Below are 12,301 nucleotides of genomic sequence, written 5' to 3' on the forward strand. Positions count from 1 at the left end.
TGCATTGCCATTTCTTTCTCCAGGTGATCTTCCCAACCCAGGGATTGGGAAGATTTCTTTCTGTTCCTTTCCTTTATTGCAGGTGGGTTCTTTGCCTTCTGAATCACCAGAGAATCTTATCCCTTCATACATTTCCCTAGTTGTACAGATGTCTGGTCTCATTTAATTCAAGGAAGCATGGGGCCACTGATTGTGCACATTATCCATATCCATGACTTTTTCCCTCCAGTATGAATCTAGTTCTCACTGGGCATTGCTTTCCACAGAAAGAGGGGCGTGCTCGCTTTGGCAACACATATACTAAAATTGGAATGATACAGAAAAGATTAGCATGTCCCTGTGCAAGGATGACATGCAAATTCATGAAGTGTTCCATATTAAAAAAAAAAAAAATCCTGTTGAAAATTTCTCTATTGTGAATGCTTACCTGCTGGCAATATACCTGTGCAAACACTTGTTCCTTGAGCAATTTCCATTCATCTGGCTTTGTCCCTCAGGGTGATCATTTACCAGTCGTGTTACATGTCAACTGTGTACAGACGGTCAAATCAGGTAGCCACTGTTCTGGACCTGATTACAATTTTCCACTAAAATGCCACTAAATGCATTTGGCTGGGCTTCCTTGGGTTCGATCACTAGGTCAGGAAGATCCCCTGGAGAAGTAAATGGCAACCCACTCCAGTATTCTTGCCTAGAGAATTCCATGGACAGAGGAGCCTGGTGGGCTACAGTCTTTTGGGTTGCAAAGGGTCAGACAGACACTTTCTCAGGCTTGCATCCAGAAAAAAAAGCTTTTTCTTTTTTCACTTAAAGGATTACACAGTAAACCACACTCACGGTAGTCAAAGGATGGTAGAAGAATTCAAAAGGCCTCAGAATCTGTTTTCCTAACAATAAAACAGCTGCCCTGATGTCTTAGATTTTTGTGAAGGTCACAGAAGTATGTCAGTACTTTATTTCACATGTCCATGCGGACATGGCAACCCACTCCAGTACTCTTGTCTGGAGAATCCCGTGTACAGAGGAGCCTGGTGGGCTACAGTCCTCGGGGTCACCAAGAGTCAGACACGACTGAAGCGACTGAACTACCACGCAAGTACCTTCAAGAACTACACAAAAAATGAGGCTAAGCATAAGCTATCAGGAAGACATTAAACAGCCAGGCCTAGGGAAGTGAAGCAAGAGTGAATCTGATAAGCCTGGAAGGGAAGAGAGTTTGGGTGAGAATGGATCCATGTATATGCATGGCTGAGTCCCTCTGCTGTCCATCTGAAACTATCACAACATTGTTAATCTGCTACGCGCTGTGCTGTGCTTATCAGTCCTGTCCGAGTCTTTGGACCCATGGAATGTAATCCTCCAGGCTCCATGGGAATTCTCCAGGCAGGAATACTGGAGTGGGTTGCCATGCCCTCTTCCAGCGGATCTTCCTAACCCAGGGATCAGAGCCCCGGTTTCCCCGCATTGCAGGCGGATTCTTTACCATCTGAGCCACTAGGGAAGCCAGTTTATCTGCTATACCGCAATATAAAATAAAAAGTTAAAAAAAATAAAATTTGGCATCCAACAATTAAAAAAAATGAGTGAATCTGATAAATTAAAGAAACTTGTAAAAATGCTGTCCAGCTACGCGTGAACGTAGTGATGAGAAAGAAGGGACCTGATTCGGACACACGCTAGAGGGCGAGTGAAGGGCAGGAAGCGGGGTCCTGGGCACCGGGGGGAGCAGAGGCAGGAGCCGAGGAGAGCGGGTGGGCGCCGCCGTGAAGAGGAAGGGCAGCCTGACTGTAGAATCCAGGCCGAGAGCCCCGAGAGCCCCTTTGGCTCTTCTGTAACTGCCCCGATTGTCTTCTGCTGGCCTTGACCCAGCCGGCCTGACGAATCTGTCATCTGGGCAGCCAGGGTCTGCAGCACCTTCTAAGTGCCGAGCTTCACCTGTGCGCCCCACGGGAATGGGACGTCTCGGCTCGAGGGCGCATCCCGGCGTCCAGAGGCCCTCGGTCGTATGAGCAGGTGGTGGGGCGTCCCCTGAAGCCCACCTGTGCTCAGAGCCCGACCACGGGGTACACTGCCACCCAGATCCACTCGGCGACCCGCACCCACAGCACCGCACGCCTACAGCCAGTCACCGCGTCGCTCCCGCGCGCGCGCCCCCGGAGCGGGGCGGGGCTGAGAGACCTTTGGAACATGCACAGTAGCCTGAACAGGGCAGTCCACGCGGCTGGGCAGCAGATGCGTTTCAACCGTCTACAGCGTTCAACCAATCAGGAGGCGAATTCTTGCCGCGGGGCCCCGCCCCCGGCGGGGGACTATAGCAACGGGCGGCCTATCGGGAAGCGTGTTGTTGGCGTGGAGCCCCGCCCCCGGCCGGGGCAGAGGGTCATGGGGTGTGAGCGATCCTGAGCTCCCCAGCCCTTGAGGGCCGCGGCGTCCCTGCCCCCGGGCCGCGATCAGCGCGCCCCGCCCTTCTCTCGCCAGCGCGCCCGTCCTCCGGCGGCGGCCCGGCCCATGAGGCTGGGGGCGGAGGCCCGAGCGGGCGCGGGCCGGGCGTCTCAGGTGCGGCGGGCGGCCGGGCGCGGTGAGGGGGCGGCGGCGGGGCCGGGCGCGGCCAGCTGATTGGCCCGCGACCGAGGGCCTCGCGGCGGCGGGAGGCGGCGGAGCAGCCTAGGGCCGGCCGAGCGCCGGGCGCGCGGAGACGGGAGGATGCTGCTGTCCCTGGTGCTCCACATGCACTCGGTGCGCTGCGTGCTGCCGGCCGCCGTGCTCCTGGGCACGGCGCCCACCTACGTGCTGGTCTGGGGCGCCTGGCGGCTGCTCTCCGCCCTACTGCCCTCGCGCTTCTACCAGGCGGTGGACGACCGGCTCTACTGCGTCTATCAGAGCATGGTGCTCTTCTTCTTCGAGAACTACACCGGGGTGCAGGTGAGGCCCCTGCGCGCGGGCCGCCGCCCCTGCCGCTGTCGGGGGGCCGGGCGGCGGGGTGGGGGGTCGCGGGCGCATCTCCTAGCTTCGACCCGCCCCGTGTCCCCCAGCCGGTGCAGGTCCGGCCCTGCGAACACGTGCCGCCACCCCATCCTCGCCCTGTGGGCCACGTTCACGGTCGCGCTCCGGGATTTGGCCCGATGCTTCGGTGCGGGCACCCCGAGTCTCTGGGTATAGCTGCAGGAATGCTGTTCTGCGGCCACAAATGGGATCAACCGCTCCCCTTCCCCGTCTCCCGGCTTCTGTAACTGTCTGTCTCGTGCTTGGCGAAGTCGGTGCAGATGGACATTTAAGTAGGGCAGGCAGTTGACAGTTTCTGGCGCTTGGTCTGAGAGGAGATGGTCATGCTGGAACTCGAAAGTGCGCTCTTAGAAATCGGACACCTTCTCTGCAGACAGATTGGTGTTACTCTTTGGACAGGCAATGCAACTTTGTGTTTCGCGTTCTTCCCCAGGATGATTGAAAGCTGGGCATGAAAAGTAATACATTTGTTACTGTAGAAGCCTTAACGGAGATAACATTTTTGCCAACTTTGACTAGGCTTAAGTGTGTGGCTAATCTTTTTTGTTTTTCCTTCTGTTCCTTTCCTTCTCTGTAGAGAATGGATTATGTGTAGATTAAATTTGTAAAACAAAAGTAGAAGGCCCTCTTTATTTTTTAAAGTTTTACACAAAAATAGCAACTATGGGAAAAAATTGTGAATTTTCCTTTTGTTCTCCAATTTGGGGGGGAAAAATAGAGCTTAATTCTTGGTTTTCCTTATACCTAGCCCTCTTCTTTTCTTGTTGCAGGTGAATTGGAGTGAATGGGATGGCATTATTTTGTCTTTTTGTCTTTTCTCCCTGCTAGTTCTGTTGCTTACACCCTCTTGTCCACCAGCTATTATTTTGAATTTGCACTTGCATTGCTGTTAATGCCTGATGACTCTGAACTTGCCCCAGTTGGAGGTTTGAGGGGTGGGAACTAGAAGCCAGGCCCTCTGTTTAAATCAGTATTTGTGTTTCCTAGAAAAGAAAGAAAGACTGCTTTTCCAGATAATGGTTTCCTGATCTTTGACTTTTACAATGGGCTTCATTTAAAATTTTCACTAATTCGGAACAGTCATTTCCCCACTGTGTTCTTACTTCACCACAGTTGTCTAAACGTATGGTTTTGTCATGATACGTATTGAAGTTTACATCATATGTCAGTTGGTTCAGGCTAGGAAACAGACTCAGAACATGTAACACAGTCATTTACCTTTTCGAAAAAGAATTCTACCTACAGTGTTTTTTTGTTTTTTTTTTTTTTTCAATTTTAGTTAAAAGCCTGTAACATATACGGCTGAAATAATTTCTGTAGTAAGTTTCTTATTTTAAAAAGTGGGTCTGAACTTTCCAGTGTTTCTGAATTTGTATATCTCACTTTACATCTGTTCAGTACAGACCTCAGCACATGGTTTTTTAAAAGTTTAGTCTGTTGACTAAACTCCTTTTCCTGTTTGGAACCAGTCTGTTGTTCCATGTCCAGTTCTAACTGTTGCTTCCTGACCTGCATACAAATTTCTCAAGAGGCAGATCAGGTGGTCTGGTATTCCCATCTCTTGAAGAATTTTCCACAGTTTATTGTGATCCACACAGTCAAAGGCTTTGGCATAGTCAATAAAGCAGAAATAGATGTTTTTCTGGAACTCTCTTGCTTTTTCCATGATCCAGCGGATGTTGGCAATTTGATCTCTGGTTCCTCTGCCTTTTCTAAAACCAGCTTGAACATCAGGAAGTTCACGGTTCACATATTGCTGAAGCCTGGCTTGGAGAATTTTGAGCATTACTTTACTAGCATGTGAGATGAGTGCAATTGTGTGGTAGTTTGAGCATTCTTTGGCATTGCCTTTCTTTGGGATTGGAATGAAAACTGACCTTTTCCAGTCCTGTGGCCACTGCTGAGTTTTCCAAATTTACTGGCATCTTGAGTGCAGCATTTTCACAGCATCATCTTTCAGGATTTGGAATAGCTCAACTGGAATTCCATCACCTCCACTAGCTTTGTTCGTAGTGATGCTTTCTAAGGCCCACTTGACTTCACATTCCAGGATGTCTGGCTCTAGGTCAGTGATCACACCATCGTGATTATCTGGGTCGTGAAGATCTTTTTTGTACAGTTCTTCTGTGTATTCTTGCCATCTCTTCTTAATATCTTCTGCTTCTGTTAGGTCCATACCATTTCTGTCCTTTATCGAGCCCATCTTTGCATGAAATGTTCCTTTGGTATCTCTCATTTTCTTGAAGAGATCCCTAGTCTTTCCCATTCTGTTGTTTTCCTCTATTTCTTTGCATTGATCGCTGAGGAATGCTTTCTTATGATTTCTTGCTATTCTTTGGAACTCTGCATTCAGATGTTTATATCTTTCATTTTCTCCTTTGTTTTTCACTTCTCTTCTTTTCACAGCTATTTGTAAGGCCTCCCCAGACAGCCATTTTGCTTTTTTGCATTTCTTTTCCATGGAAATGTTCTTGATCCCTGTCTCCTGTACAATGTCACGAACCTCATTCCATAGTTCATCAGGCACTCTATCTATCAGATCTAGGCCCTTATATCTATTTCTCACTGCCACTGTATAATCATAAGGGATTTGATTTAGGTCATACCTGAATGGTCTAGTGGTTTTCCCTACTTTCTTCAATTTAAGTCTGAATTTGGCAATAAGGTGTTCATGGTCTGAGCCACAGTCAGCTCCTGGTCTTGTTTTTGCTGACTGTATAGAGCTTCTCCATCTTTGGCTGCAAAGAATATAATCAATCTGATTTCGGTGTTGACCATCTGGTGATGTCCATGTATAGAGTCTTCTCTTGTGTTGTTGGAAGAGGGTGTTTGCTATGACCAGTGCGTTTTCTTGGCAAAACTCTATTAGTCTTTGCCCTGCTTCATCCGTATTCCAAGGCCAAATTTGCCTGTTACTCCAGGTGTTTCTTGACTTCCTACTTTTGCACTCCAGTCCACTATAATGAAAAGGAGATCTTTTTTGGGACAGACTTCATCAAGGACCCATGCTAAATAAAATTTTAAATTATACTTGAGACCATCAGACATCCTTTTATAAATACATGAAGAACCAGTATCTAGTGATAATCTTCTAAATGTCAGGATTCATTTTTCTTGTGTATTTAAAAAAATGTTGCAACTTTCTCCTCTTTCTATTGGAATATAGGAAAAACTGATCATTGATATTTGCAGACCAAAATATATACTGATACACAACATGCTTCCTCATTAAAACCTAAGTATTTTAGTTACCATTTTCTTCCTGCTTAAATCAGTTAGTAACAACTGGTTTACTTTAAAATAGATTTTACACTAATGACTGCTAATACCTACCTCCCAAAATGCTAACATGATACATTGTAATAGTCAAATATGAAATTCGGTATGAAATAAATTTAGTTCTTCAATTGACCTGTTTCAAATATAAAATAGTTTAAATACCACTAGAAGTAAGACAGAATTAAGTCTAAGATTTTGATGTTTATATAATGTGTTCAATTAGAATACTCTATTAATTTACACATTTACTTGAAAGATTGTTTCAAGTTCGTGAGAAACCCTCAAGGCCTTCATATCTGGAGGCCATTTATAACTGGTTCTTTATTTTGGTAGCACTGTGTCCTCAAAAGTAGTGCTAAACTCTTAATGAGATAAATTTGTATTCCGTATCCTATAAAAAGCGGGCTTCCCAGGTGGCGCAGTGGTCGAGTCCTCCTGCCAATACAGGAGACTCGAGAGACTCAGGTTCCATCCCTGGTTCAGGAAGATCTCCTGGAGAAAGAAAATGGCAACCTACTCCAGTATTCTTGCCTGGAATATCCCATGGACAGAGGAGCCTGGCAGGCTACAGTCCATGAAGTCTCAAAGAGTGAGACATGACTGAGCATGCATCTTGTAAAAGCAGCTAAGCTATTAGAATGAAACGTGTGTTTAGAATCAGAGAAGGGACCTCACAAGTCCAAGCCTTTTATCACTTTTGGATTCTTTCTGCATTTCTGCTGAAATGTTGCCCAGATTCTTCCCAAATATTAGTAGTCCTATGTAGAATATAAATATTTCCTTGTCTCCTTTTATTTTCACCTTCCTCTACTTATTTATCATCCTCGTGAAGACTTTTAAAGACCTTAGACTAAGGTCTTTAAAAGCTAAATCTTCAGTTTAGCTAGGAGGCACAGAACCCAGAAGATGCTTAAGCAGAACACAACCTTTGAAAGAGGAAATTAAACATTTCTCAATCAAATAGGATTCCAATCTAACACAGTTTAAGTCCGGCCAGGGAACAGACTTATAAGAAAATCTTAGAGAAATGTAATCAGAACCTTGTTTTTATACTGTCTAGAAATATCAATCCTGGACTGTAAGCAACACAGTTATTTTGGGTTGTATCCATATAAAAAATTTTTAATTACCTTATTTTTCTAAGTTACAGATGCAATAAAATATTCAAACATTGCAAAAAGATTTTGAGACAGTTAAAGTTCCCTTATCTACACACCTCCTCCCAGCCTGCAACAGTTTGGTGTGTAACTTTGGATTTCTACCAGGAGCTTTTAAATAAATGTATGAATTGTGGAGAGTCTCCTTCTCCATTTTAAATTAAGTTCTTGGATGGGTTTTATGGGTTGTATAGTAGCACTAGATGTAATCTAACCTATGGGGACACTTCTGTGCCATTATGATGGAAAACAAAAGAAAAGAGGGCTTTCTGTATATACAGTTTACTTTCCCTTTTTCCTAAATGGGTCTAGTTTTATAGACTTTATATAGTCTTTTATAGACTTTTATAGAGTCTTTGTGACTCTGCTAGATTATTCAAGAAGGCTGTATCAATTGTTATGAACCACTCTGAGCTTTTATACTTCAAGCAGGAGTAACATGCTGTGTTTTATTCAGGTGGTAACTGAGTAAAAATGAAAACTCCTAAGCATGGCCTTCAAGGCTGTCACAGTTCCGCCCTGGCCAGCTTTTCCATTCACTGATTTCACTTTTGCGGAACTGCTGCTTCCTTCCCAGTACCCGCTCCCCCGGTGCATTTGCAAGGATGCGCCCTTGCACCACTCTTCTCGGTTGCTTTCTTCCAGCTCAGGCACTCTTCCTCTTCACCTGTCACGATCTCACCCCATCTCAATGTCAGGCTCATTTATGTGTAACATTAGCATGTGATATTAACATAGCAGGAGCATATTTTAATATATATATATAGTCCCTTTACATGATTGTAGCTCCTTGGAGGTGGCAATAGTGATTTGACTCGATGGTTCCCTTGAGTTGGACACGACTGAGCGACTTCACTTTCAGTTTCATGCATTGGAGAAGGAAATGGCAACCCACTCCAGTGTTCTCACCTGGAGAATCCAGGGATGGGGGAGCCTGGTGGGCTGCCGTCTCTGGGGTCACACAGAGTCGGACACGACTGAAGCGACTTAGCAGCAGCAGCAGCAGCAGGAAAACATTTTATGTCAGTTTTTGAATTTTTACTCAAGGCTTTCTTACCTCCTTGTGGTTAATGTTCAAAGTGAAACAAAAATTACATAAGCTTCTAATACATGGGACTCCTTCTCATTTGACAATTTTTATTTGGAATTTTTCCAGGTAATTTGTTATATTCAAAAGATTTTTGGATGTTGGGTGAGATTCCTAGTTCTTTGCCATTTTCTGTTAGCTTGAGTAAACCAACTTTTCAACTCAATATTCTCATTCTTAAATGGAATACTTATTTTCCTGTTATTTTGAAGACTGAGATAATATGTGAAGCTGTTTAGCTCAATGACAGATCCATCACAGATACTCAGGAAAAACAAAATCTGTAAATGAAGACAGTATCAAGTGATACATATGACGAATATATTGTATAAAGAGAGCTTTGTGATTTGTAAGGTTCTACTTAAATGTTGCATAATAATTATTTTTATACTGATTATTAGACAAATGACTATGTTTATATTTTAACTTTGTTTCAGAAGGGCATCATACTTTTCCTGTTCAGGGAAATGTTTCAAGCTGGGCAGAAAAAGACCATCATTTCGTGTGTATTACAGTAGAAATCTTGTGTGTGATCTTGAAATAATGTATTTCATCGACATAGAAATATATTTAAAAATTCACTTTAAATAATTATAAACAATCACGGTGTGAATTACATATGCAAATGCTGAAATTATAGCTGCATTGCTACATAATCAGACCTTTTTTTTTTTTAAAGGAAGATAAACTAGCTATCTATTTCTGTTATCCATTCATCATTTAACACAGTTTTGAGTGAACAGTTTCACCATATTGGATAATAATAATAACAACATGAGCTTCCCCTGTGGCTCAAATGGTAAAGAATCTGCTTGCAATGCAGGAGACCCAGGTTCGATCCCTGGGTCTGGAAAATCCCCTGGAGAAGGGAATGGAAACCCACTCCAGTATTCTTGCCATGGACAGAGGAGCCTGGAGAGCTACAGTGCATGGGGTCTCAGATTCAGACAGGACTGAGCGACTAACACTACTACTAATAGCAACAGTTAACGTTTTGGGGGGATCGTTACTAGGAATCATGTGAAGTAGTTTGCTGCTGCTGCTGCTGCTAAGTCGCTTCAGTCGTGTCCGACTCTGTGCAACCCCATAAACGGCAGCCCACCAGGCTCCCCCATCCCTGGGATTCTCCAGGCAAGAACACTGGAGTGGGTTGCCATTTCCTTCTCCAGTGCATGAAAGTGAAAAGTGAAAGGGAAGTCGCTCAGTTGTGTCCGACCCTCTACGACCCCATGGACTGCAGCCCACCAGGCTCCTCTGTCCATGGGATTTTCCAGGCAAGAGTACTGGAGTGGGGTGCCATCACCTTCTCCGGTGAAGTAGTTTACATGGTCTCAATTATTTCAGACAACCTGTGGGGAATATTGCATTCATTTTACAGGTTACCAAAAAAAAAAAGACACGGAGAGGTTAGGTACTAGTGCTGAAGTTCATAAAGTTGGTACGGTGATGGACTAGGATTCACATCTACGTCTTCATTTGAATCGAACATTTCTGCCTGTGTCTTAATGATGATTATATTGGAGCATAGAGGAGGCAAAATATTCTGTAGCTGGGCCTGCAAATTCAATCGACAGAAGTCAGAACAGAAGAAAAGGCATACAAATTCCATTGATATTAGTATTTAAAAAAATTTTTAGTATCTTACACGTTAAGTAAGTGTGTTTTTATTGGAGCATCACAGAAAAGAAGTGAAAACCAAAAGAAGTGGTTAGACTTAGCCCAGGGATGTGTATGTGTTAGGCGCCGAGTCCAACTCTTTGTGACCCCATGGACTGTAGCCTGCAGGCTTCTCTGTCCATGGAATTCTTCAGCCCAGGGGTGTATATATCATTGTATTAATAACAAAGGACAGTAGACTGTGGAAACACAGCTAGATAGAGGAGAGTTGTGTTGGGTTCTTGGGGCTGGTAAATGGTGGGACGGTCCCTGGGATAAGACTGTTTAGTAAGGTTTGCTGACTCATTGATGAGTAGAGTTTAATGTCACCTTTACAAAGGGACATCACCGACTCGATGGACATGAGTTTGAGTGAACTCTGGGAGTTGGTGATGGACAGGGAGGCCTGGCATGCTGCAATTCATGGGGTTGCAAAGAGTCGGACACAACTGAGCGACTGAACTGAACTTAACAAAGGGAAGTTTAGGGGGAGGACAGCTGTGTGCGCTGTTTCTCAATTGCCTTCAGCTCAAAATAATCCTCATGTCAAAGTGGCATATTTTGGGGTGGATATTCTGAGCCCTTTCTACAGCATCATATATATTGAAGGACAGCGAAGGAAGGTTTTTACAAAATTCATATTTCAGTTTGCATACTGAAAGAAAATAGATATTACTGAGATCAGTCGTTCAGTCGTGTCCAACTCTTTGCAATCCCATGCACTGCAGCACACCAGGTCTCCCTGTCCATCACCAACTCCCAAAGCTTGCTCAAACTCGTCTCTTTTGAGTCGGTGATGCCATCCAACCATCTCATCCTCTGTTGCCCTCTTCTCCTCCTGCCTTCAGTCTTTCCCAGCATCAGGGTCTTTTCCAGTGAGTCAGTTCTTCCTATCAGGTGGCCAAAGTTTGGAGCTTCAGCTTCAGCATCAGTCCTTCCAATGAACACCCAGGACTGATCTCCTTTAGAATGGACAGGTTGGACCTCCTTGCAGTCCAAGGGACTCTCAAGAGTCTTCTCCAACACCACAGTTCAAAAGCATCAATTCTTCGGTGCTCAGCTTTCTTTGTAGTCAAACTCTCACATCCATACGTGACTACTGGAAAAACCATAGCTTTGACTAGATGGACCTTTGTTGGTAAAGTAGTGTCTCTGCTTTTTAATATTGAGATAAATGAAGACTTTTGTTTTTTGAAGAGAAAGTATGCTGTGTTTTATGTCCCCAAGGCATTGTTGAGTAGATATTCCACTGGGTGAGATATGTGATTACTTTAGATTCCGTTCTGCCATCCCTTTTCAGGATACAAAAGAGGGCGTCTTCAAGTAGTTTACAGATGATGAGAACAAACCAAAAGAAAGGTTACGGTGAGACCCTGGTGAGCCGACAGTGTCGCACCTAAACCCAGGGCTGCTGAAAGCTTTCTTTGTGCAACCTAAACGAGCTTGTTTGACTGGGGCAGGGCTGTAACCAGCGTGTTTCAGTCACGATGAAGGTAATCAAAGAGCATTTTTATTGTCTGTTAAGTTAATAAAATTAAAAGAGAACATTGTTATTTTTCTCCAGAGGGATTTTACATGAGTTTTTAAAAAATGGATGATCCCCAAATTGAACAATTGTGATGAACCTAAAATTCCTCAGAAACTTAGGAAGAACCAAAAAAGCCACGTTTTTCACATGCCTTGTGTGAAGGAACAAATTACCTGCTAGTGAAGTGATTGTAATTTGAAATACACGTACTAGAAGACTCACAGAATGATGCCTTAAAGAAGTCACTGGTGCATTTAAAGTATTTGTTTATACCCCAACTCTTTACTGTTGAAAGTGAGGCGTAGCTTTATCCGCTTGTGAGAAATACAGGTGCAGTGTATTGATTCAGTGAACATCTGTTGAAAAGCATCTGGGTGCTGGGCTCTGGGCAGAGGGATGAGGCTCTGAACAGGGATGAGGTCCCTGCCCCTGAGGAGCTTGTGGGCCTCAAGGGGAATGTGTTGTGAGCTGGAAATAGGGGTACACAGGGAGGCAGGGTTTACTGTGATGCAAAAATGGGAGTGATGAATCTTGGGGTCCAGCTCATTAGGCAGGAGGGCTTCCGTGAGGAGGTGAATAAATGGTGTGAAA

At 44.5% G+C, this 12,301-nt stretch overlaps 1 protein-coding gene and 1 non-coding gene across 2 annotated transcripts in view; both read left to right on the forward strand.

Moving 5' to 3' along the window:
• Positions 1-276: 276 nt before the first annotated feature.
• LOC139180249 (U6 spliceosomal RNA) lies at positions 277-382 on the forward strand. The gene has a single exon (XR_011564584.1). It is a non-coding gene; the product is annotated as a U6 spliceosomal RNA (small nuclear RNA).
• Positions 383-2,576: 2,194 nt separating this feature from the next.
• AGPAT5 (1-acylglycerol-3-phosphate O-acyltransferase 5) overlaps positions 2,577-12,301 on the forward strand; it is a 47,633-nt gene continuing 37,908 nt past the window's right edge. Inside the window, exon 1 of the mRNA XM_070781632.1 lies at positions 2,577-2,922. Coding sequence (XP_070637733.1) covers positions 2,704-2,922 — 219 coding nt within the window. The 5' untranslated portion in view covers positions 2,577-2,703. The remainder of the gene's footprint in view (positions 2,923-12,301) is intronic.

This window comes from Bos indicus, chromosome 27 (assembly GCF_029378745.1).
Source record: "Bos indicus isolate NIAB-ARS_2022 breed Sahiwal x Tharparkar chromosome 27, NIAB-ARS_B.indTharparkar_mat_pri_1.0, whole genome shotgun sequence".
Taxonomy (NCBI): Eukaryota; Metazoa; Chordata; class Mammalia; order Artiodactyla; family Bovidae; genus Bos; species Bos indicus.